Source organism: Melopsittacus undulatus, chromosome 20 (genome assembly GCF_012275295.1).
Source record: "Melopsittacus undulatus isolate bMelUnd1 chromosome 20, bMelUnd1.mat.Z, whole genome shotgun sequence".
NCBI lineage: Eukaryota > Metazoa > Chordata > Aves > Psittaciformes > Psittaculidae > Melopsittacus > Melopsittacus undulatus.
In genome coordinates this window covers 388,864-413,477 of record NC_047546.1, presented here as the reverse complement: position 1 = coordinate 413,477, position 24,614 = coordinate 388,864, and the positions used below count along the sequence as shown (strand labels likewise).

Genomic DNA, 24,614 nt, shown 5'->3' with positions numbered 1-24,614 from the left:
CTCCCGGGGGCGCGCGCGCGCGCGCGCGCGCGCGGCTCCCCCCTCCCACCCCCCCGTGCGCGTGCGCGCTCCGGTCGGGAGCGCGCAGCAAAGATGGCGCCGGGCCCACACGGCGGCAGGGCGCATGCGCGGCGGGCGGGCCCCGCGGAGGCGCTTCCGCTTCCTGCGGGCCCGGCGGGTCGGGCCCGGCTCCGCCGCCGCCGCCGTTATGGCGCTGGCGCTGAAGATGCTGCCCTGCAAGAAGCGGAGGGCGGCGGGGGCGCGCGAGGACGGGGACGCGCACGGGGGCGCGCACGGGGGCTCCTCCTCCTGCGGCCCGGGCGGGGGCAGGGGCCCCGGGGAGGCCTCGCTGAAGGGGGGGAAGCGGCCGGGCCCGAAGGAGGCCCCGGGCGCTCCTGAGGCGGCGGCAGCGGAAGGTAACGGGGAACCGGAGCTGTGTGCGGGTGCTGGGGGGTTAAGGACGAGCAGGGATCCGGCTGGGGGAGCTTGGGCCTTCTCCGGCCTTAAAAGCCCTGGGGAGGCCGAGCCGCTCCCGGTGGTGCCGATGGGCCCCGGGGCCTCCGGAGCCGCTTTGGGTTCTCCAGCCTCACAGCCACGGTTGCACCAATCCAGCCCCGGTTTCCTCGTCTGGTCCCTGGGTTTGGTCCTTTGGGGGCTGTAACAGCGAGGCCCAGAGCGTGGAGCTCGAGGGGGCTTCCCCATCCGAGTGGTACCGGATACCCTCATCTTTAACCCCATTGAAGCAAGCGGTTGTGTCCCGTTTCCCACATGGCCCCCTCGCTTCTTCCCTTTTCCTGCTTCTTTGGAGCTGCTTTCAGGGAACGCATCAAGCCTGGCTTGGAACCGGTTCTGCAGCCGGTTTTGGCTGTTTCTGACCCATTTTTGAGCACCTCTGTCAGCACTGGTGTGGTTTTAAAGCGCCTGAGGTGGCTCCGAGACCCCATCCTAACGCTGCACACAGCTACAACGTTCCCTGGCTGCTGGTGCCCATCGCCGCTGCATCTCTGCAGCAGGGAGGCTTGGAGCAGCCAGCCTCTGATGTGTGGATCCCATCCACAGGCTGTGTTAGGCTCATGCCGTTGGTTTGAATGGGTCGTGATAAGCTTGATGGAGAGCAGCAGCCTGGTGGCAGGGCTGTGGGTGCTGAGTGCAGTGTTGTGTCCGCAGGGAAGATGCCCACGCTGTGTACAGAGCTGGAAGGGACCGTGCACAGAGAGCCCTGCCTGCCTGAGAGCCAGGCCCCGGTGCAGGAGGCTCCAGGGAGAAGCCCCTTGCAGGGGCCTGCTCGGAGTCCTGCTGTGGTGAAGCCGCTGAGGAGCAGCAGAGCAGGTGAGTGGCCCCAGCTCCATGTGGCACAGGGGTAAAGGGGCTGCTGAGACCCTGCTGTAAGCTCAAGCCAATAGAGATGGCAAAGACACGTCCTTTATTTGCTCGAGGGACTCCCTCAGGCCCTGCAGAGTTTGAGTCCATCGGTCACACATTCATGTTCAGTCCCTTTTCTTGTGGCCGTTTGCATTGGGTGATCTCCTCTGGAAAAGCTGCTGTCACGTCAGTATCTGCAGGAGTGGAGCTGTTGGGTTTGGGGTGGTTTAAATCGGGTTCTCAGGATGTACTGGGTGGGAGGGTGATCCCGAGTTTGTTCATGTTCAGAGGAGCAAGATGGAGAGGATATTGAAAGGAGGAAGAGGAGGAGGAAGGCGACCAAGCGGAAAAGAGAAGGGAAAAGTCAAGAGGAGGAGGGATCTTTGTCCTGTGACATCAAGCTGGATGATACCCTCGACCGCACCTTAGAAGATGGAGCTAAACAGCACAACCTGACCGTTGTCAACGTGAGGAACATCCTGCATGTGAGTGTGGAGCGATGCGACAGGGAGGGAAGTGCTCAGCTTTCTAAGGCAGTGCTCTCTAGGCTTTAATCTGAGGCTCGTGTGTGTGTGTGCTTTGCTTTGCTTTGGGTTTGCTTTGTGCAGGTACTGTTCCCATCCGGGGCAGCTCAAGGATTTCCCTTCTTGCCATGGCTGGGGCACACACACTGGAGGCTGCCACGGTTCTGGCAGGCAGAGGCACCAGCTGATGCTGTGCAAGTGCCAGAAATGAAATCTCTCCCTGTCACACGGCACCATGTGGGGGCTGGAGATGGCTCAGAGTCGCCTACGTTCCCTGGAACCTTATGGTGGCATTCAGGAGATGGAGTCACAGATACTGGCTCCCTTCTGCCTTCCTTTGGACTCTAGAAAATGCTGCCTGAAATGATGGACCACGATGTTGCAAGCACAGATTATTCCGTGCTTTCCTTAGGGAATGAGACCCTTACCCCTGTGGAAGCTGGTGCAGCTTCACGGCAGCGTTCCTCATGTGCCAGGGACAGTTTCCTCATGATGTGACACAAAGGAAGGGGAATTGGGGTGGGCTTTTCCTTCAGCTCTTTTCTGTCCTTCTGCTGGGAATCTCTTCTGGGGAACCTTGCCAGGCAGCGTGGGGCAGATGCTGTTATCACTCCTTAATGCTTACTTCAGATTTCCTTGTCCAGTCTTGCTTTGTTCCTGTGTAATTACAAAGTCTATTGTACCCTGACTGTTTCTCCATCATGTTTCTAACTAGTTTATTTTACCCTTAAGTTTGTTTCTTTTTAACAAACAATGTAAAAGATCCATTTTTTGTGTGTGTTTAGGAAGTGATCACAAACGAGCATGTGGTTGCCATGATGAAAGCAGCCATCAGTGAGACTGAAGATATCCCTTTGTTTGTAAGTAAAAAGGGGTTTCACTTGTTCTAAATGTATGGTACCTTCACCAGTCTACCTTGTGGGTCCATGATGTGCTATGGAGAGAATAGGTAGGACCGTAACTGATGTTTCATTACCACTTGGATGAAGTGAGTAGTGTCTGTGTGTGAGTGTAAATGATGGAACAGGATTAGGAGGCGTTATTTTGGATGTCACTCTGATCCTGCCTAAAAGGCAGTGGATGTAAGGAAGAGAAAAGCCTTGTAGTGAAGAGCTGCTGGGGAAATGTTTGCAGTGAAGAAAAGCAGCTGAATAAGTTGCTGTTGTCTTCTTTTAAACCCTCAGGAGCCCAAAATGACTCGTTCCAAACTGAAGGAAGTTGTGGAGAAAGGAGTGGTAAGTACGTGATCTGCTTTTACTCTTGCAGCCTCCCCCTCCCAAATGGCTTTGGTACTTGGGTCTTCTAATGGAGGTGTAAAGGGTGCTTTGATTTGTTCTTCATGTGAGAAAAAGCAGTTAAAGCAGCGTAAAGCTTTTAGATGGGCAGAACAGAACCAGGTCAGAGTTAGAAAATGCAGTGAATGGGCAGTATCCTGAAGTTACTGCTGCAGGGATCACAGGGGCAGCTCAGAAAGCCTTTGTGGGAAGTCTGGTGTTTGGAGGACAAGGCCTCAAGCTCAAGTACTGGTTTGGTGTAAGAGATGGAAGCTGTGCAGACCATGCTTTTCAGAGCCAGCTAAAGTGCTTTTGCTATCTTTAGGTGATTCCAACGTGGAATATTTCTCCAATCAAGAAGGCAAATGAGGTGAAGGTAAGTCAGCTACTGCTGGGAAGTGGGAGACTGTACTAGGGGCACCCTGAAAGCAAGGAATCTTTTGGAGGGGTGGAGCAGATTCATCTTTAACACGGCCAATACAGTGACCAGGAGCACTGCAAACAGGACGAGGCAGTTAACGTAGCAGTGGGTGCAGAGAAGGCCCGAAAGAGCTACCCTTAGAGGAAGACAGAATGTGATGAGGTGATGACATGCCATAGGGATGTCATTTCAGCTTCCCACGTTGGTAATGCAGCAGCCTCTACCTGGATGAAACTTCTGATGGTGAATGTTAGTGCCCAGACCTCGTGTTACTGTCTGGAAAGACAGCCTGGATCTCTTTGCCTGCCCCCAAAGCTTTGGTATTTAGGTGTAGGCAGGATCCAGCAGTGTGGCAGGAGGGAATGACCATTCAGGTGCTAGAAACGTATCTCTAAGTTCGTGTTTGCTCATGCAGTGTTTCCATCATACAAATGTAAATATTTTGTGCATTTGAAAGCACTTTACCTGTTGTACTTCAGGCATTTCTTTGGTCTCTGCAGCCTTTCTCAGCACTTTCCTCCCGTTCTGAGCTTCAGGGCATTTCCTCAGCTTTGACCTGACAGTGCAGCTCTTTCGCCTGTAAGAAGTTGTCTGTCCCATTCTGTTGCAGCCTCCTCAGTTTGTGGACATTCCTCTTGAGGAAGATGATTCCTCTGATGAAGAATACCAGCCCGAGGATGAGGATGAGGACGAGACTGCAGAAGAGGTAACTGCAGCTTGGACAAAGATGTGTTGTGTTCAGCATGGAGCTGCCTGCATGTTTTAGCATTTTAACATGGGAAAACTCCTAAGTTGTCCCAGCCCTTCTAGTAATCTGTCTTCAATGGCTTTGGAATATGAGTTGAAACAGTGTTTTGTTGCCTTCTGCATCTTTTGTGCTGTAGAGCTTACTGGAAAGTGATGTAGAGAGCACTGCTTCTTCTCCTCGGGGAGCAAAGCGATCTAGGACGAGGCGATCCTCTGATGAAGAGGGAGGGACTCTCTGCGAGGTAAACTTGCTTTCTTTAGAAGCAACTTGGGTCTTTAGTCCTAAGCCATTAATGCAAAAGCAAAAGGAGATCCTACTGCTTCAGGCTGTGGTGTGGGGCAGGTGCTGTGTGGCTTCAGGGTCCCCCTGCAGCGGGTCCTGCATGAGCAGTGAAGCACAACCCCTGCAGAAAGAGCTCAATCTGAAATAAAGGAGTTACTTAAAACCACTGGCAATGGCAAGAGGCTCTTCTCAGATAAGAACTGGTTTTCTGCCTGTGTGGGAGAGGAGTGCAGGGGAGTTGCTTTCTGTGCTTGGCTTAGGAGGAGGAAGTGGTGCTGCCAAAAGCAGACAGGTTATTTCTGGGGCCTGTTAACCAGTGGGAGGATGTGCAGGGCGGTGAGAGCCGAGGATCAACAGACAACAATGAGAAAGCATGCGTGGGAACTGACCCCTGCCACTGGAGTTGAAGAAAGAGCAATAATGTACCGATAGTTCCACCTTCTGCTTGCTATTGGGAGGGTTGGGAGTGTGCCACAGTCACTGGTGCTCAGGTTTATCAGCTCTAGTAACCTTGAGGCTGATACTCAGCTCTTCCAAATGTCATCTTTCCTGCCTGGCTTTTCAACAGTGAGTTTATTTGTGCTTCCTGAAAGATAAAGTGAGGGTAGGATAAAGAATCCCTTTCCTTCTGTGAAGCATTTCTCTCGTTTCTGCTGTGTTAGGCTCTGGCCGAGCACACAGAGACTTGCTCTGTCCTTGTTTTATCTAGAACAGACATTTCCCTTCTAACACAAAGGCCTTTTTAATTAGATGGAAAAGGTCACTACGCCTGTTGTTAGACATATTAGTGCTGAAGTAGTTCCCATGGGACCTCCACCACCTCCAAAACCAAAGCAAAACAAAGACAGCACGTTCATGGAGAAGCTGCATGCAGTGGATGAAGAACTGGCTTCAAGCCCAGTATGCATGGATTCTTACCAGGTACTGCTTTGGGGATGCTGGAATAGCGTGGGTTGAGTCTCCCCAGTGTGTAGGATGCCAGCTCTGGGAGAGAATAAAGGCAGCTGTTAGTAAAATGGTGTTAGTGACATGCTCCTGGTTTCTTGTGTTGTAACTACACTTTGTTTCTGCTCGTAACTCTCCCTAGCACTGTTTTGACTGCTCGATGTAATTCTATGACATTGACATGACTGGTGAAGATAGCTTTCCTTTTGAAAGCTAACCTGTCAGTTGTGTTTTGCAGGCACGTCTGTAGTAAGCCCTGAGGAAGCTGGTTGTAAAGAGAACATGGTTTCATTGTCATAGTGAGAAAAACAGTGCAAGTGGGGATTGCTTCTTTGGTAGCAGAGAAGAGTTTAACATAAGCCAAATGAACAAGAATATAGTTATCACCAGTAGCAGTTTAATAGCAAAAGGAATGAGTTTGGCTTTCTACCAAAGTAAAGGATTCCTTGTGTCAGGAATCTTGGATTTTTGGTACTGGGATTTTTTGGCTGCCAGAGAAAGTGGGAGAAGCAGAGACTTGTAATTCCCTTGTGGTTTCCCTTCACCTTTCAGTCTCTGGAAGACAGCCTCATTGCCTTCCGAACCCGATCCAAGAGACCACTGAAGGATGTTCCTCTTGGGCAGCTGGAGGCTGAGCTCCGAGCCCCGGATATCACACCTGATATGTATGATCCTAACACTGCAGATGATGAAGAGTGGAAAAGGTGGCTTGGAGGCCTCATGAACGATGATGTGGAGAATGAAGGTAACCATCAGTAAATGTCTGTGTTTCAGCCCTTAATCCATCCTGCTGTGTCAGGAAGCTGAGCACTGATATGCCTGAATCCATGGAGTGCATCACACTCCTTGTTAGCACAGGACTTGTTTTGGTAAAAGCAACTGCTTTGCTCTTTGAGAAGAAACAAGAACAAGCTTTGGGACTTGACTTCCTTTTGTCCTCAGTTTCCCAGCTGCTTACAGCTGTGCACATGGAATGTAAAGCACAAATTGAAATCCTGCTACTTCAGTCTTTGTAAATTGAGCTGGGACTCAGGTGCCAGAGAATAAATTCACCTCTTCTAAATGGAAATGGCTACGAATAAGGATGCTCTTTGTGCTGGGTCAGGCAGTAAACTGCTTCTGCTCCTGGCAGCTGGTCTTGGGGCAGGGTAATGATGTTTCAAAACGTGCTTCTTATTAGATGAAGCAGATGATGATGATGACCCTGAGTACAATTTCCTGGAAGATCTGGATGAACCAGATACAGAAGACTTCAGGAATGATCGTGCTGTGAGGATTACGAGTAAGTCCTTTGGGAATCCCACCTCCTGTGGGAATCACATCTCCTTTCTTGTTAGGATTAATGATTCGCTTTGGGAAGTGTTTTGGTGCCAAGATTCTTCCTGTGTAGGCTAGTTGAAACCAGTCTGCATCCTGACTCTGCAGAGCTGCCTTTCTGTGCGTACATGGAAGGCTCCGGCCAGAGCTGCTCTGCTGTCAAATGCAGCTTTCCTCCATAGCAGAGACTGAAGAATAACCCTTAGGTGCTAGCATAAAGCTTTGGCCAATGCAGAACTGGATGCTTGCCCTGTGACTTGAGTTCCATGTTCTCCAAGTCCTTTCAGTCTTCAAGTTAGTTTTATAAACATCACATTTTTCATCTTCTCAACAAAGCAACTTGGTTTAGGGCTTATCCCAGGTTAACTTCCAGCTCAATTCTGGAAATCAGCTTTTAGATTCCATTTCTGACTCAGAACAGTCTCAGCTGAAGCTTTCTGGGGTCCAGCATTAGAAAAGAGTGTAATATCAGGGTCTTTCCTTCATGGTCCTTTGTTTGCAAGGGGAGGGGTTTGCTTTTGAAGAGAGATTCCTTCAGTGACTTGATACTATGACAGTGTTTCTTGGGAAAGAAATCCTCATGCTTTTTAATTTTACTTGCAGAAAAGGAAGTGAATGAACTGATGGAGGAGCTCTTTGAGACAGTAAGTGATAAATTGGGTATAGCACTGAAGAACAGATCTATCTCAGCTCTGACATGAACTCGTGAAAGCCATAAAGGGGTGGTCCCAGGAAGATGCTTAGTGCTGACTGCAAAGGGATCCTGTCATGAAAGTGTCACTTTTAGCCATGGGAAGGAGCATCCATAGGAACTTCCTTAAATCCCTGCAGATGAATGTCTGTGCTTGAGGGTTGTCATGAGCTGTCTCAGCTAAAGACCAATGTGCTACTCAAGCTTTCTGTTCCTGAGTGCTGCTACACGTTTGCTCTCAGTTTCAGGATGAGATGGGTTTCTCCAACATGGAAGATGAAGGTCCAGAAGATGAGGATAATGTTACAGAGTCACGGCCCAACTTCAATACACCCCAGGCACTTAGGTAGGGTCAATGGTTATAAATGGTTGCAAAATCACAGTGTTTGGCTAAAAAGCCTATGGTTACCTGCAGTTTTCTTGTGCCATCCCCCAGTGAGGTAATGGCTGTTGAGCACAGGCCACTGCTTGGTGACAAGCAACTGGAGGAGCTGGTTTGGCCAAGTGTCACCTTGCCTTTTAAGTAAATAGCTTTGATGTAATGGTGGCCTTTTCTAAGGGAAGACTGCTTAATATAGCTGAGGCCTAGGGCTGAGGTGCTTATAAAGTTTGGAAGTTGGCTTTCAAGGATTTCTGGGATGGGTTATACTTGAAACAGTGACTCGGAAGGGTCTAAAGCATTTCTTTCTGGGTCAGTCTGTTTAACCAGTTACAGCAAGTGGCTGAAGGTGACCTGCAGCATGAATGGTGTCTCCTGGTTTTTGGGGCAGATCAGCTCAAGATCAAGCTGTATCTGTTTGGGAAAGGAGCTAAAGTGAAGGCTGGGGTTTCCTGATGCTCTCTCTGGGATGAGCAGTACCAGAGGGGAGTGAGGCAACTCTTCAACCAGCTACAGACTAGAAGCAGGGAAGCTGGATGCTCTCTCGTACTTTGTATGATTTGTCTTTTGACAGTAGCTACCTGTGTGACTCTTTCCTTTGGGGGCAGTTCTGGTGGCTTCTTCCCCAGTTTTATCCATCTACAAGATTCTTGGAGTTGTTTTGTGGCCAAGCATGGGTTTGCCAGGTTGGTTGTTGCTTGGATACCATCCTCTTTTGGTCTCAACCAGGTTTGAAGAGCCCCTGGCCAATTTACTGAACGAACAACACCGGACGGTGAAGGAGCAGCTTGAGCAGCTGAGGATGAAGAAGTCCTCCATTAAGGCACCACAGGAGATGGAGAAATCCAAACCTCAGAATGAGAAGCCTCTCCAGAGCCTTGTTCTGGACAGTGTGCAAAGGAAGAGGCTCCAGCAGCAAATGCAGCAGGTAATAAAGTGTTACCTGCTCTCAGTATTTGCTGGATACTGTAGGGGCAGGGGAAGGCAATGGTACAGCAAGCATATGGGGGTGCTTTCTTAGAGCAATGAGTTGGAAAAGCCATGTTTGAAGCTGGAGCTCTTGTAGTTGACGTTTGCATGCCCAGTTCCACTGAAGGACAATGGGAATTGGATGGAGATTCAAGTTTGCCCTCAGCTTTCTATTGCTTAAGAGATTATTAGAGTCCGAATGTGATTTTTGGGGTGCTCAGGAGATATTTCTTGTGCCTCTGTACTTGTGCTTTCCAGTTTCTTGGATTTCTGATCCACTGAAAACAAACCCCCATTTGTCTGATTTTATTCTTCAAGCATGTTCAGCTTCTGACTCAAATCCATCTCCTCGCAAGTTCCAACCCTGCTTTAAGTTCTGAGGCCAGTACCACCAGGATGTTTTTGGTAAGGATATGTCTCAAATCGGAGCTAAAAGTGAATGTTAATGATTGCTGGTTGCTGGAGATGTTTAGAGAGATGAATTCATTGATGCCCTTAAATGAAACTACCACTCATGAAGGGGATGATGTTGTAAGCTTACTATGAACATGCTCAGTACTCAGAGAAATAATTCACATCATGCTCACTAATAACAGGGCTTTGAAATGTCATTTTGGTTTGCTGTTTCCTTGGAAATACTGAAAGTATTTGTCTTCACCTTCCATTGGAAAGCCTCTTGGTTTATGTTCCTCTGTGTTTGACTTGGCAGAGTGAGCTTGGCAACTTTGCTCGTAGCTCCACACTCCTTCGCCTGTCCTTCAACCCCAAGTTTCAGACCATGTTCCAGCCCTGCAACTTGAAGGGAGCACTGCAGCTCATTGAGGATTTTCATGCCCAAGTCCAAGTTGACTGGAGCCCTCGCAAAGCTGTGAAGAAGAGTGGTGAGTATCTGAAGGGAGAAGCCATGGGAAGGTGTTCCCAATGAGAGGTGGTTCAGGCTGCTCTTTGGGATGGATTTCCTTTGATTCTGTGAGGTATTTGTCCATAAATCCACCCATTCCATTGACAGTCTTTTTGCTTGCACCACAGTAAGTTAATTCTCTTCACAGCCAATGAATTCCCATGTTTACCAAAGCAAGTGGCATGGATTTTGGCAACAAGGAGAGTCTTTATGTATCCTGAGTTACTGCCAATATGTTCCTTGAAAGCAAACCCTCCACGGGACAAGATCATCTTCACCAAGGCGGAGGACAAGTAAGAGCTTAGAATTGGTGCAGGAAATGCACATGAATGGGGCTGCTTTGCAAATCTGGGGCTAGCTGTGTCCTGTGGAACAGCACATCCAAACAGCAGCCTGACATCCTGTCTAATGGGCCTTTTCTCTTCCCTCTCCCCCTTTTTCTTCCTCCAGTTTATTAGCTTTAGGTCTGAAACACTTTGAAGGGACAGAGTTTCCAAAGCCTTTGATCAGCAAATATCTCTTGCCAACAAAAACTGCCCACCAGCTCACAGTGAGGATCAAGAACCTCAATATGAACCGAGCCCCTGATAACATCATCAGAGTAAGTGGTGCCTGTAGCTTTTGGGTTGGTATCACTCAGCTTCGCATGTCTGCGGGTTTGTTGTACAGGAAGAGCTGTGCTGGTTGTGCCAAGGATCATTTTGTGCCTGTGCTCTATTGTCTTGGAAGAAAATATCCTCCTTTCATTAGCAATGAGGATATCTTCACAAAGACCTCACCCTCTGGACTGTGCAAGTACTGCTCTTACTGTTCTGACTAAAGAGACCAGCACTGGCAGACAGCCCAACTGTGGCTTCAGTAATCCTGACCAGCTCATACAGATAAACTTGGAGTAGTGAAGCTTAAACCAGAGGGCTGTCTGCAGCCATGGGGAATGTCCAGCAGGTCCCGTAAGCTAGAGCCACTGCTGGAGTGAGAGCAAGAACCAGAAGCACGTAAAGCAAGTGCACGTCTGCTAGAACTTCATGCTTCCTTTTGAGAAGCCAAGGTGGCAGCGAGCTCTTGTCAGCATTTATTGCTCTTTCTTCCTTTATCAAAGTAGTAATGAGAATCACTTCATTCACATGAACACTTCCAGAGCACAGCCCTTATCCTGCCCAGCCAGGTGACCACAATCCTCTTGTCTTCCATTCTCCCCTCTTTCCATGTAGTACTACAAGAAGACAAAGCAGTTGCCTGTTCTCTTCAAGTGCTGTGAGGAAGTCCAGCCTGATGAGTGGAAGCCTCCTGTGGAGAGAGAAGAGCATCGCCTCCCATTTTGGCTGAAGGTAGTTCCTGCTATAAACGTGTGTATGTGGGGGAGGTTGGTTTGGGTTGGTTTCTTTCTTGGTAGTGGTGCTGGTGGTGGGTTTTTCTTCCTTTTTCTTTAGAGCCTATGGCCAGAGGGGTTTGTTGGGTAAGCTACAGCTCTGAAGTCAAAACCTACCCGATTGTATTGCTGTCATCCTGCTTATCTGCTCTGCTGACTCTAGCTAGGAAATGTAGCAAACCCAGTAGTACTTGGCAACCTGTAAGGATCAGGCAGTGCTCCTGCTGCTTGTCTGCCCAGCTGCCAAGTGACTGAAGTGAGTGTGGCCATCCCTGCTCCCTGGTTTGCTGCATGTCTCTGGTTTGATGCGTTGATATTTGTTACTGGGCTTCGTTAGGTTGTTAATCAGCACTGACACAGTGACCATAGTGAGTCAGGACAGAATTAGGCTTGGATGCCATAAAATCCAGTGCTCTTAATCACCCATTGCATTTCATTGCTGTGGTGAAGCTTCCTTCCCCCCGAGTCTTGTATTTACTGAAGGAACCTTTCTGAAGCAGCTCAGTTCTCTTGTTTCTTTCAGGCTCTCGGATTCTGTGGAAGGCTTTGAGTAAACCCCATGCATATAAAGTAATACACAGCAAATATCAAGTGCTAGGCAGTAATGAGCAGGAGTATAAACTAAAACTGCTTTCCTTTGAGAAGCAGGTTGCTCTGTTGCCTTCTGTGGTGCTCTTTGAAGGGGGTAATAAGAGGAGGAGGCAAAGGACTGAGATCATGAACTCTTGTTCCCTTTAGGCAAGCTTGCCATCCATTCAGAGGGAACTGAAGCAATTGGCAGAAGATGCCAGGGAGGCACCAGCTTCACCTGCTGCAGAAGGTGTCCTGGGGGCAGGAAAGGAAGCTTCAGACACAGAATATGATGAAAAGTATCCTCTCCTCATGCCAAAGGGCCTCGTGCTGACCCTCAAGCCCCTTGCCAATCGATTCTCTAGGAGGGCCTGGAGGAGGCAGAGGGCTTCAGCTCTTAAGCCTGTCCTCATCCGACCGAGTCCTTGCCTGCAGCCCAGCGCTGCCCCTCTCACCATGCAGAGAGCTGTGAAGCTGGCCCAGCCCGAAGCTCCTCCCAGCAAAGTGATGCTTCAGATTCCCCGGCTCATCCAGCCAGCTCCAGTGGTGCAGACGGTGCCAGGAGTGCAGCCTATGAACATTCCAGCAGTGGTAGGAAGTGGGGAGGCCTTGGAATTCCAGAACGTGCTCTCTCCTTCCCCCTCGGACTCCAGACAGGCTTTCCCAGCTGCTGTCCCACCAGCTCTCGTGTCCTCCAACCCAGTGACCATTCAGCCCAAAGTGATGTTGCCAGCTTTGGCTGGAGCCAAGGCACGCAGGCCTTGTGTTCGTAAGGGGTACCAGAGGAAGAAAGGGGCAAAATCTGCCCCACTGCTCAAGGCTTCCCCTTTGATTCAGCCGTCTCCTGTCATCCTCACTGTACCTGCTACCACAGTGAAGGTGGTGAATATAGGCAATGGCTGCAATATGATTCAGCCCATAAACCCCACAGTTGGTAGAGGCGCTCAGGCCATTCCAGTCACAACCTTACTGGTAAATCCAACCACTTTCCCCTGTCCATTAAATCAGCCTCTGGTGACTTCTTCAATCCCTTCGCTGATCGTGTCCCCTAACCCTGTTGGTCTTTCGGCATCAGCTGTTGGTGAGAATGAGGAGCAGCTGAATCTGGTTCCTTCCTGCTCTGCTGGAAACAACAAGAGCACAGCAGAGGCCAAGGCTGAACCCTCCGAGCTGTACACTTCGTGCTCTGCTCTCTCCCCCAAGGACTGCAGTGCCCATCCTGCCCCTGCAAGCAATGGCAGTCAGGAGAAGGTGAACAGCAGTGAGTGCTGTGGCTGGGCAGTGGTGGAAGGAGAGGAGAACACTTCTGAGGGGTTGTCTGTGGACCTGTTGCCTCATTTAGAAGATCCAGATGAAACAGGGAAAATTGAATCCGAAGAACCGAATGATGCTACCAAGGAAGTAAACCCAGTGCAGAAGAGGGATCTTGTGTGTGCTGAAGCGAAGGAGGAATTCATGCTGGATCTTGGCCAGGAGCTGAACATGGAGGCTGCATGTTCATGCTCAGATGACCTGAAGGAACTGAAACAGGAGCATCAGTTGTGTGATAAGAAGGGAGAAGAACACCGCTGGCCTTTGCAGTCGTCTCCCCACGGTGAACAGGAGCTGGATGCAGGTGCTGTTGCTGGACCACAAGTAAGCAATGAGTCCCCAAAGAATCCTTCTTACCCAGCAGATGTCGAGGCAGAGTTCAGTAGTCCTCTGGGAAGACCAGAGGATTCATCCAGCATAGATGGGCAGTCTGTGGGGACACCGGCTGGCCCTGAAGCTGGCGGAGAGAGAGAAGGGCAAGAAGAAGAGGAAGAAGATGACTTTGATGACTTTACACAAGATGAGGATGAAGAAATGTCATCAGCCTCAGAAGAATCCATCCTCTCAGTGCCAGAACTTCAGGTAAGAGTTCTAGAAGGTTCTAAACCTTGCTAATGGCAACTGCTGGTATCCTGAAACACCCCAGTGGAGTCAGGGCCAATCACAGCTGGAATCCAATTGGAAAGCTGGACTGTCAGCTGTGTAAGAGCAAGGACTTAAGGGACAGTTATTTTCCAGCTCCCAATTCCAGCAAGACTTTGGGAGCTGAGAAGATCAGTAAGGAATTCTGTCCAACATCAGGCTTTTAGCAGTGGCAGATTCTGGAATACACAAATAGAGCTGGTGGTGGTTGGATTCTGGCCCTTCAGTGGGACCCTCTACTGGTCAAACTGGCTGTTGGAATTGCCAGTGGGGTGATTGCTCCTGGAGGGAGCTGCTTGCTGCCTGATGTTAACCACTGAAAGCAAAGCAGATGATGTTGTTTGTTGTTGCTTTCTAAGGAGACAATGGAAAAGCTGACTTGGTTGGCAACCAAGAGACGGTTAAGCCAAGAAGGAGATTCTGAGGAAGAGAATTCCCAGGAAGAGAACTCTGAGCCCGAGGAAGAGGAGGAGGAGGAAGGCGAAGGAATAGAGAGCTCCCAGAAAGATGATGAAATATGTGGAGATACATCAGAGGAACCCAAATCTGCCTTCCCATTGACAAAGGCAGCCCCGCAGGTGGAAGCCCACAGGATTCCGGCAGGTGAGTCCTGTGGGTTTCTTTTGACACAGGGCATGGGGCAATGGGGCTGCTTCTGCATGAACAGCAGAGGGATGGGGGCACTGTCCCTGGGTTGCATTTCCCCTAGTTATTTATCTGTGATGCTGACTATTCCTGTGGATAATAAGCTAAAAGAACCCTTGGCAAGTGCTAGGAGGCAGCTCTGATGCTCCCAGCAGAGCTCTGGTCACCCTGGTGTGCAGTAGATGTAGCTGTTGGTAGGTCTGAGTAAAGCTGGGATGGTTTTGCTGCTGTACCCAGATGCTAGGAAAAGAAGCAGGCAATGTAAAAGGTGTTAGGAGCCTCACTCACAACAAGTGCATTGCTCCTACCCTTACAGGTGAGTGTAACCAGGTAACTCCTCACCAACTCTGGAAGCCTTCTTTCCTATTGCAGTATTGATGTAGGAGAGGAACCAGCTGCCAGGCCAGGGAATTGTCCAACTTCTTTGTGCTTCTTCCTAGGAGAAAACATGAAAGCCCCTGGGAAAAGCAGGAGCTCCCACAGAACCAGGAATAAGAGGGGACGGGCTCGGGCCAGCAAGGATACATCCAAGCTGCTGCTCTTGTACGATGAGGACATCCTGGAGAGAGATCCCCTGCGGGAGCAGAAGGACCTGGCGTTTGCACAAGCCTATCTAAGCAGGGTAAGCCAGGCCAGAGGAGCAGCGGATGCTTGGAGTCCTCTGACACTGCTCAGGTAGCAAGAGCTGAAGGATTCCTAACTGGATGCGGGATAACATGTTGTCCTGATGCTTGTGCAGGTGCGGGAAGCCTTGCAGCACATTCCTGGCAAGTATGAAGACTTCCTGCGGGTTATCTATGAGTTTGAGGTCAGCCCGGACAAGCGGACGGCCGTGGATCTCTATTCCACCCTGCAGAAGCTGCTGCATGACTGGCCCCAGCTGCTCACAGACTTTGCTGCCTTTCTTCTTCCAGAGCAAGCTTTGGAGTGTGGGCTGGTAGGTGCTGTGGGCAGATAAATGTGATGTGAATGCTTGGGGAGGGAAAGAATAAGGAGCTCTTTCTAGGGCAAGAAAGGTAAAGAGCTGGTAAGTCATTTGCTTGCCTCGTTGGGTTATAAGTAGGGTTTAAGTCTCATGCTCAGTATTGCTTTGGAGAATCAGAACCTAACTGCAGAGGCTGTGCAGACACAGCAAGTGGAACAGTTCCCTTGTCTCCCAAATCAGCCTTCACTGGAAATCCTGTCTGGCTTTTCCTATCTGCTGTGCCTCTGATGGAAAGCAAAGCTTTAGAGCTGACAGGAATCCTGCTCTACAGAGCCTTGTTTCTCTTCCACCTCTTCCCACTTCTGCATTGGGAGGCAATGGCAATGGGAAAGCAGCATCGAGCCGGTTTGGCTGTGGGGCAGGGGGTCCTGAGCAGGGTGCTCAGTGCTCTCCTCTGCTCAGTTTGAGGAGCAACAGGCCTTCGAGAAGAGCCGCAAGTTCCTCCGGCAGCTGGAGATCTGCTTTGCTGAGAACCCTGCTCACCATCAGAAGATCATCAAAGTGCTGCAGAGCTGCACTGAGTGCCTGCCCCAGGACATCGCTGAGGTGAGCAGGCAGCCTTGCAGCCCCCCTGCTGCCCCCCTGCTGCCCCCCTGCTGCCCCCCTGCTGCCCCCCTGCAGCCCCCCTGCAGCCCCCCTGCTGCCCCCCTGCAGCCCCCCTGCAGCCCCCCTGCAGCCCCCCTGCAGCCCCCCTGCTGCCCCCCTGCAGCCCCCCTGCAGCCCCCCTGCTGCCCCCCTGCTGCCCCCCTGCTGCCCCCCTGCAGCCCCCCTGCTGCCCCCCTGCAGCCCCCCTGCAGCCCCCCTGCTGCCCCCCTGCAGCCCCCCTGCAGCCCCCCTGCTGCCCCCCTGCTGCAGGGCTCCCTTGGGTGCTCTTTGGGACCACACGAGCTTAAGCAGGGGTAGAGAAGTGAAGCTGCTCCTTCAAGAGGCTTCCTCGTCAATTGGCCTCTTTGTCTCCTCTCCTACCTCCTCTTTGCTTTTGTCTGTTCTGGTTTAGTGCTACAGAGTCTGCTTGGGCTTCTAGAGGGATATTTCTATGCTAATCATAGACTGGTTTGTGTTGGAAGGGACCTTAAAGCTCCTCCAGTTCCAACCCCCTGCCCCTCTCCAGGTTCCTTGCAGCCCTTTTTAGGTACTGGAGGACTGTTACAAGGGCTGAAGGTGGCTGTGGCATGGGTGCAGCATAGCCATGAACAGCAGCAACACTGAGGGTCTGCCAGGCCTTGATGCTCCCCTTGCTTTGAGAAACCCTTCAGAGGAGGATGTGGCAGCATGGAATGAAAGTCCTGTTTTCTCTGTTCCTCTCTTTCAGCTGAAGACCCAAATGTGGCAGCTGCTGAAAGGCCACGACCACCTGCAGGATGAGTTCTCTGTTTTCTTCGATCACCTGCGGCCCTCAGCCAGCCGCATGGGGGATTTTGAGGAGATCAACTGGACAGAGGAGAAGGAATATGAGGTGGAGCAGCCTTTTCCCTAAGACCCCAAAAGCTAAAAGAGGAGGAACTGGACTTGTCTGAGCTTCAAGACCTCGACTTGAGGCTGCCTTGGCAGAGCGAGGGAAGCAGAGGGCTGGGATAGCTGTTGGTGGACTGAGCAGTGGGAGGTGTCCCTGCCCATGGCAGGGATTGGGACTGGATGATCTTAAGGTCCTTTCCAAACCAAACATTTATGGTTTTCCAGCATTTATCTCTGTTTGAACATCATTGAACTTGTCACATGCTGGAGCTGAGCTCAGTCATCATGGGGAGAATGAAGTTGGGTGTCATGGTAAGAGCAGGGTTTGTGTTTCTCTCCTGTAGTTTGATGGGTTTGAAGAAGTGTCCCTGCCCGATGTGGAGGAGGAGGAGGAACCAGCCAAGATGCACTCAGCCTCCAGAGCAAAGAAGCGGAAAGAGCTGGGCGGCCACACCAATGACAAGGTGGGGCTGGGCTGTTTCACTGAGCAGATCCCATGAGGACGAACGGGAGAGGCAGGGCAAGAGCCTGGCAAGAGCTGAAGGAAGGGACTGAAAGGTTTCTGTTGTGCTTTGCTTGGCTGGGGGCGTGCAGAGGGGCCCAGCCCCACTGCTCCCTCTGGGGTTCACCTTCCCCTGCCTCTCACCTTTGTGTTCCATGCGTGTTTGTCAGCTGGAATATGTCTGTTTCCAGGAGGTCGAGTGGGTGGATGGGATGAAGGAATGTTCCTGCTCCTGCCATGAAGGGAGCAGCGATCTCAAGCTAAAGAAAAGCAAAAGGAGGACCTGCAGCCATTGCAGTAGTAAGGTCAGTTGCTAGGCCCAGTCGCTGGAGTGGGGTCCTGCCAAGAGACCCCTGCTGTGATGATCTCTCCAGCCTCGTGTCCCCAACGTGATGTGCTGAGGAAGATGCCCAATAGCATCTTCCCCTCTAGATCTCCTGCTCGCTTCCCACTGCCCCTCCTTGCTGGGCTCAATGATGTCAAGTTGGGTATTAAGAATTAAGCTTTTTAACTGGAAGATGCTTTTGTGGCCACTGTGGAAAGAACTGAGCCTCTTCCTAAGGAAAGACTCAGATCTAAGTGCCAACTGAAGCCTTTGCAAGGGCCAAGGAATGCTTTGGAAGGTGTTAGGTTTGGCTGGATATCTGCCCCATGTGTAACTCTATCCCTCTGAATTGGTTTGCAGGTGTGTGAAAACAAGTTCTATAAACCCAAGGATTCTCAAGAGCTCAGTGCAAACCTGGGTCAACAAGAATCCAGTCCTCAGCCCGAAGGGAAGGAGTCTGCAATGTCCAAGGAGGCTGCAGAAGAAAGCCTGGAGAGCAGAGAGGAGGCAGAGGAAGTGCAGAGCAAACCAAGAACTGGGTCTAGGAAAGCAGAGTCCCTGGTTTCAGGTACATCTCAGCCTGTGCCCAGCCAGGTCTCTGTCACCTCTGAGCTGGCTCACCCAAGTGGAAAGGGGAAGTCTGAGAACCTTTCATTCTCTTACCTTGTGTTCATCCCCTGTGGATGCTCCAAGTGTGCGTTTACCATAGATCACAGCTGGGTTGGGAGGGACCTTAAAGCTCCTGTGCTTCCAGCCCCTGCCCTCCCTCACCCAGCAGCACCTGCAGTGCTGAAGAGCATTGACTTGTGTGAAGGAGAGGATGGGGAACCACAGCTGGGGTTCCAGAGCTGCTCCCTCCCTTCACAGCGCATGTAATAACCACAATGAAACCTCCCCAGGTTCTCTCAGAGCTCATCCCAGCTTGTGTGGGCTCCCCCCAGGACCTCATCTGCAAGGGAAGATGAGTGAAGCTGAAGAGCCTGAGAACCGGCTTCGAGCTGCTGCGAAGGACAACAGCCCCACAGGGCCCCAGCTCCACAGAGCTCTAAAACTACCTCAAGGAACCAAAGACTGCCCTGGCCCTGTGGGGAGGCAGGGACCCAGCCAGCAGCAAGGAGCTGCCCCCCTGCCCTGTGGCCCTGCCCCACACGAGGCTTCCAGGGGACCCAGTTCCTCTGCTGCTCAGACTGAAGGGCTCCATCCTGAGCCGGCAGCGGCTGAGTCGGGTGTCAAAGGACTCGAGGGGTCCCCTCTGCCTCTGGGTGGGAAAGCTGAAGCAAAGCAGGGCTGGAGGAGAGCGGCGCTGGGGAGGAGCCGCAGCTCCCGGTCCCCATGTGCTGTGGATGAGCTGGGCTGCACCCAGAGCCCGGCCAAGGCAGATGCAAAGCACCAGGGGCAGCAGCACTCCCAGCAGGCAGAGGACAGAGGGGTCCCTGCCTCCATGGGGCACAGGGATGAGGAGCAGCAGCAGCAGAGAGTCACCGAAGCCACCGTCTGTGCCAAGAACAGCAAAGTCAGCTCGACCGGAGAGAGGGTTGTCCTGTGGACCAGGTAGGTCATGGAATCATGGAACACTTCGGGTTGGGAAGGAGCTTAAGCTCATCCGGTTCCAACCCCTGCCATGGGCAGGGACACCCACTAAACCAGGGCACCCAAGGCTTCATCCAAGCTGGCCTTGAGCACTGCCAGGGATGGAGGTGCCTGAGCTGCACCTCCCGTCCCCTGAGCATGCAGTGGTTGACTTCAGCTTTTGTCTTATGGAGTCCTTTGTTGTGTATTCCCATTTCCAGATGTCTTCTGCTCCCTCCCTCTGCCTGCTCCTGCCTTGTTCCCTCTTGTCTCTCATTGCTGCTTCTGGGGGAAACGGGGTCTGCTTGTGGCAGTGTAATTGGGTAATTGTAATGCTGTGAGCTGGGAAGGATGTCACTTCCTGACCTTCAAAACGCCTTAAACCTGGGCCAGATGAGGCTCTGCTTTGAGCTGACTCTTGTGATGGGTGAGGAAAGGCACAAGGCAGGGCCTTGTTTTGCAGGGAGGCCGACAGAGTGATCCTCACCACGTGCCAGGAGAAGGGAGCCCAGCTGGAAACATTCCATGCCATATCCCAGAAACTGGGCAACAAGACCGCCAGTGAGGTGAGGGGCTGCAGTCAATGGGGCAGGGGGGAAGGATGGGATGTGGAGCTTTGGTTTGATGCTGCGTCAGGGAGGAGTAATCCCCATTGGGAACCAAAAGCTCAGACCAAGTCCTGGTGTGTTCTGGTGCAGCCAAACAGAACCAAGGAGACCGAAGCACCTGGTGCTCTCCCACTTCCCTTGAGCCCTGCATAAAAACCTGCTGTGGGTTTAACATGAAAGCCCAAACCCCCCCAGCTCCAGCCTGTGCCATCCCCTTGTTGCAGCACCAAAGGATAACCTCAGCTTGCATCTCCCTTCAGGTGTCACACAGGTTCAGAGAGCTGATGAGGCTGTTCCACACGTCCTGTGATGGGAGCTCTGAGGATGAGGAGGATGCTACCAGCACCAGTAACACGGACCAGCTGTCAGACAAGGATCTGCTGCTTTCTGAGGAGGAACCTGATGACTGAGGGCTGGTCTGGGCTTGAGAAGCTTCTGCCTGCACCAGAAGGGAGGTGTTTGCCAGTTTGCTGCTAGGCTTGTGCTGTGGGTAAAGGAAAAACCTTTGCACAGGTACTGAAGATGGCACTTTTGGCCTTGGTTTGGGTTCATTTTCCTGCTGTACTCGTGTCAAGCTGCACTAAAGGCCTGGAGAAAGGTGTTAGGGTGTGAGAGGCTCTAGAAGCTCCCTGGGGCCCTCCAGCAGCAGAATGGATGCTTGTGGACACCACAGCCTTCGAAGCATGTAAATATTGTTAATAGGAAGCCTGTTTTCCTGTGGTGGAACCAACACACGATGGGAGGGGGTTGGTTAAGTTCTCCCCTTGTGTTGCTTGTAGGTGGGGAAGCTCCACCCCGAGCTGGGTATTTATTGTGTGGTCTGACTGGGGCAGAGCAGAGGTGAAGAGAGCCCCCAGCCATACAACCCCCCCTGTTCCTCCTTCCCACCCGAGTGCAGGGAGCTGCAGGCCTGCAGCCAGCCTGGGGCAGGGGGTAGCTGAAAGCAGCAGTGGGGCCATCCCAAAAGCCATTCCCTTTATTCCCAAAGTGATCCTTCCTCCTGCCCTCTGGCAATAAAGCTGAGTCAGTCGGAATCTGCTTCATCATCCGATTCCTCTGCTTCCAGCTCAGTCTCATAGCACTGGGACAGAGTCCTCAGCCTGTGCAAGGCCTCCTGGAAGTCCTCCTGCTCCAGGCCAGCAGAGAAGAAGCTGGCACAGCGCCGTGGGTTCAGCTGCTGCAGGTCCTTGTACAGGCCATAGAGCAGCGTGTGGAGCACTGGGGCAGACCGGAGGGCAGCCAGCACAGGGATGCTCTCCACAGCTGCAGGGACAAAGCTTTGTGTCAATAGAGCCACCAGCCCCGTTCTCTCCCTGTTCTGCTTCACTGGCAGATCCTTTGCTGCTACTCAGCAGTTTTGTGCCCTACAAACACCCAAAAGGGCAGCTTTTTGAGGCATTTTCTGGCCCCTGAAGCCCCACATCAGCGCTTCCTGCTGCAAAGCAAGTGGAGGGGGTGCTCATTACCTGCTGGGGAGGAAGGGGGAGCTTGGTCCAGGAGGAAGCCTTGTCTGCTGAGACGAGGAGAGAAGAACTGGGGGTATGGAGCTGGGGTGTAACATGGCTGCTCAAGGACGTGGGATGTGCTGTAAGGAGGAAGGGGAATGAAGTTATCCCAGACTCCCTGCAGTTCCCAGTTGAGTGCTCCCTGCTCTGACCCCAAACCTAAAGCCACGTTACCCACCTGAAGGCCCCAGGGAACGCAGTGTGTAAGTAATGCTGCAGGATGAGCTCAGGGCTCTCCCAGGCATGGAGGGGAGAACGGGGCTGCCTTCCTGGAGAGCTGCAAAGGAAACCAGCTCAACCCCAAGCCACAGCACCCACCTGGGAACACGGAGCTGCTGGTTTGCTGTGCATGGGGTCACACACAACCGCCTGGAGCAGCAGATGCTACTGGGAGGAGGGTGAGTGACACCTGGAGCTCAGTGCTGGGGCCAGAGCAGCTCGGATGCTCCTCACCTGCTGGCTCTGTCCTTGCCAAGCCCTCGGAGCACCACAGACTGAGCAAAGCAGGAGCTGCCCCTTCGTTCCCTGCACGAAGCCAGGAGCTTCCAGGGCACGTCCTGGTGGGTGCACAAAGCATCAGGGAGGGAGGAGCCGTGGAGGGCAGGGAAGGGAACAGAAGCCCAAGCAGCTGCAACCTGCAAGGGAAGAGGGGGGACAAGTGATGGCCTGGAACCCACACCCCACAGCCTGTCCTGCCCCACAGCCTGCCCTGCCCCACAGCCTGCCCTGCCCCACAGCCTGTCCTGCCCCACAGCCTGTCCTGCCCCACAGCCTGTCCTGCCCTGCCCCACAGCCTGCCCTGCATGTGGGGATGGACGTGGAGAACAGCTCCAGTGGTTGCTGCTGCCCTTTAATCCTCACCTTTCTCCCAGAGAAGTTGAGTGTTTCAGCGAGGTGCAGGATGGAGCCCTGGGAGCAGCTGAGCCGGTAGGGAACAGTGAGGGTATCCAGGGCTGCTGCCAGGATGGCACTGCTGTGGGAGCTGAGGGAGGCCTGCAAGGGACACAAAGGGAGATGTGACAGGACAGGACCCATTGCTCCTGGGGCTGTGACTGCAGCAGATGGGACCCCTGCTCTTGCAGAGGCTCTTTGCTTGGTGCCCATCCTCTTGTCAGCAGCTTCAGGTGCTGAGCCAAGGCTGCAGCACCAGAGGGCACCCAGGACCAGCCCAGGCAAGTGCTTTGTCACTGCTGCCGCTGTGACAGCAGCGCAAAGGCAACGGGGTCCTGTTTGCTATGGGGTGAAAAGGAGACATGGGGGGTGAAGCCTCAGGGCCAAAGCAGAGACCAGCACACGTACATCGTAGCTGAGGTATGGGAACGTCACAGGAGGCTGTGGCTTGAGCCCCAGGCTCCCACCGAGGGACATGGGGCAGAAGAGGGAGCTGTGAGTGGAGAGATGGATGATTCCCAGGGCTGTGTTCATCAGTCTGTAGGCGTTCCTATGGGAATCCTGCAGGGGGAGAACACAACCATTACAACCTGCACCCAAGGCCCCATCCCATCCACACCGGGCACGGGAGCAGCGCCTGCTCCTGGGGGTCTCCCATTGCCTACTCACAGCCCCACTGCTCAGGGCTGGCGTCAAGCCCCAGCTCAGGATCCCCTTCCCTGAATACTCATCACGGAGCAGCTCCGTCACCTTGGCACCCACTCCCGAGAAGCCATTGTGGAGGTCACAGAGAACCTGAAAACCCTGCACAGAACAAGGGCAGCACCTCAGAGCCTTCAAACCCTAATGGGGAAGGGTCCTGAAAGCAAAGGGCGGCTGGGGCTGAGCTCTCAGACCTGAAGGGAATCACACTCCTCAGTGAAGTAGTGCAAGCGATCCTCCAGCTCCTCCATGCACGCAGGGTCCTGCAGGAGACCTTCCCCTTGGGCAAAGGCTTCCAGACACCCACAGTCCCTATGGAACAAAGGAACAAGAATGGAGCTGATTCTGTTCCCCTCTTCATTCCTTGCAGGCAGAATGAAGCCCCCGTCCCAGGTAAGGGATCCCAGCCCTCCAGGCCGTACCCATCGTGCATGTACTGCCGGATGATGTAGAGGCTCTTGGGATGCAGCTGCACATTGGGGTGATGGGACCAGAGCGGCACATTCCTGCCTGAGGGAACGTCCTGGACAGCAGCAAGTGGGGAAGGGGCAGGAGCCGCACCTGGAATGAGATGGGAAGAGGGAAGCTCCCGTCAGCTCCCAACAGCCGCTTGGGTGAGCAAAAGCCTTCAGTTCCTTAATGCATTTCCTGCTCTTTCTCCCCTCTGTCCATAGGCAGGAGCCTGTATCCCATCGGTTTCCCTGTCGCTCACTGCACAGGGGCCAGCATCAGTCCCAAGCCCCTCAGGACAGCACCAGTGCCCCATCCCCGGTGGTGCTCCGGGCCCGGCTGGACACGGGCTCGGAGCATCCTGCTCCGGTGGACGTGGTCCCTGCGTCCCCCCTGCATCCGAGCACACACCTCGAGCCTCAGCGCTGCCGGAGGCCGGTACACCCGTTCCCTGGCTCCCGGTGTCCAGGTAAGCGGCGACAGCCCCGTTCCTGCAACACAAATGGGGGCAGCTGCGGGACCCCCCCGCACTCACCGGTACCACCGCTCCCCCCCCCCCCCCGCACTCACCGGTACCACCGCTCCCCCCCCCCCCCCGCACTCACCGGTACCACCAACCCCCTCCCCCCACCGGTACCACCGCTCCCCCCCCCGCACTCACCGGTACCACCGCTCCCCCCCCCGCACTCACCGGTACCACCAACCCCCTCCCCCCACCGGTACCACCGCTCCCCCCCCCGCACTCACCGGTACCACCGCTCCCCCCCCCGCACTCACCGGTACCACCCCCTCCCCCCCCCGCTCTCACCAGGTCACCGGAGCCTCCACGGACGCGTCCCCGTTCCTGAGCGCGCCCCCGCTGCCTGCGGGAGAGCGCGGTCACGTGGGGCTCGCCCCGCCCCTGGCCCCGCCCCTCCGGCCCCGCCCCCCAGTACCTTTCAGCTGCAGCGCCACGAGCCGCGGCACGTGGACCTCCCGCCCGCCCGGCGCATGCGCAGGCCGCAGCAGCGCGGAGGACCGGAGCTCGGCGGCCTCTGCGGGGCGGCGCAGCGCGGCGGCCTGCGGGGGGTCAAGGGTCAGAGCCGCGCCGGTTCCGCCCCGTTCCCCCCCCCCCGGTTCCGGTTCCGGTCCCGCACCTGCAGCCCCCACCAGTGCGCTCCGGTGCTCCCCGCGTACGGCCCCAGCTGCAGCGTCACCGCCTCGGCCGGCATCGCGCCCCGCGGCGCATGCGCGTCCCGCAGCGGGGAACGGGAAGCGCGTCAGCACCGGCGC

General features: G+C 53.5%; 2 protein-coding genes across 3 annotated transcripts; one reads left to right on the top strand and one right to left on the bottom strand.

Annotated features, from left to right (window-relative positions):
- The first annotated feature begins 179 nt into the window (after positions 1-179).
- On the top strand, positions 180-20,828 carry LOC101877025 (GON-4-like protein). Of its 2 annotated transcripts, XM_034071195.1 has the most exons (31): positions 180-416; positions 1,168-1,329; positions 1,651-1,847; positions 2,672-2,746; positions 3,071-3,121; positions 3,486-3,536; positions 4,192-4,287; positions 4,466-4,570; positions 5,362-5,532; positions 6,109-6,301; positions 6,737-6,838; positions 7,477-7,517; positions 7,807-7,910; positions 8,673-8,871; positions 9,231-9,317; positions 9,622-9,793; positions 9,962-10,106; positions 10,264-10,414; positions 11,025-11,141; positions 11,921-13,645; positions 14,065-14,308; positions 14,791-14,972; positions 15,090-15,287; positions 15,738-15,881; positions 16,648-16,791; positions 17,135-17,254; positions 17,484-17,597; positions 17,978-18,185; positions 18,517-19,168; positions 19,650-19,752; positions 20,055-20,828. In XM_034071195.1, exons 1-31 carry the CDS (start codon positions 209-211, stop codon positions 20,202-20,204), a joined length of 6,411 nt encoding a protein of 2,136 aa, XP_033927086.1. In that variant the 5' UTR covers positions 180-208; the 3' UTR covers positions 20,205-20,828. The 2 variants fall into 2 exon arrangements, 1 of the variants encoding a protein (XP_033927086.1); XR_004550419.1 differs by lacking the exons at positions 17,978-18,185; positions 18,517-19,168; positions 19,650-19,752; positions 20,055-20,828 and having other exon boundaries at positions 332-416; positions 17,135-17,348.
- On the bottom strand, positions 20,755-24,611 carry MSTO1 (misato mitochondrial distribution and morphology regulator 1). The gene is made up of 13 exons (XM_034071310.1): positions 24,479-24,611; positions 24,278-24,401; positions 24,151-24,205; positions 23,545-23,833; positions 23,315-23,478; positions 23,087-23,204; positions 22,860-22,994; positions 22,599-22,751; positions 22,161-22,292; positions 21,753-21,934; positions 21,478-21,576; positions 21,261-21,379; positions 20,755-21,057 (listed from the first exon to the last, which is right to left on the bottom strand). The coding sequence occupies exons 1-13, from the start codon at positions 24,551-24,553 to the stop codon at positions 20,819-20,821; spliced, it is 1,884 nt and encodes a 627-aa protein (XP_033927201.1). The 5' UTR covers positions 24,554-24,611; the 3' UTR covers positions 20,755-20,818.
- Positions 24,612-24,614: the final 3 nt, after the last annotated feature.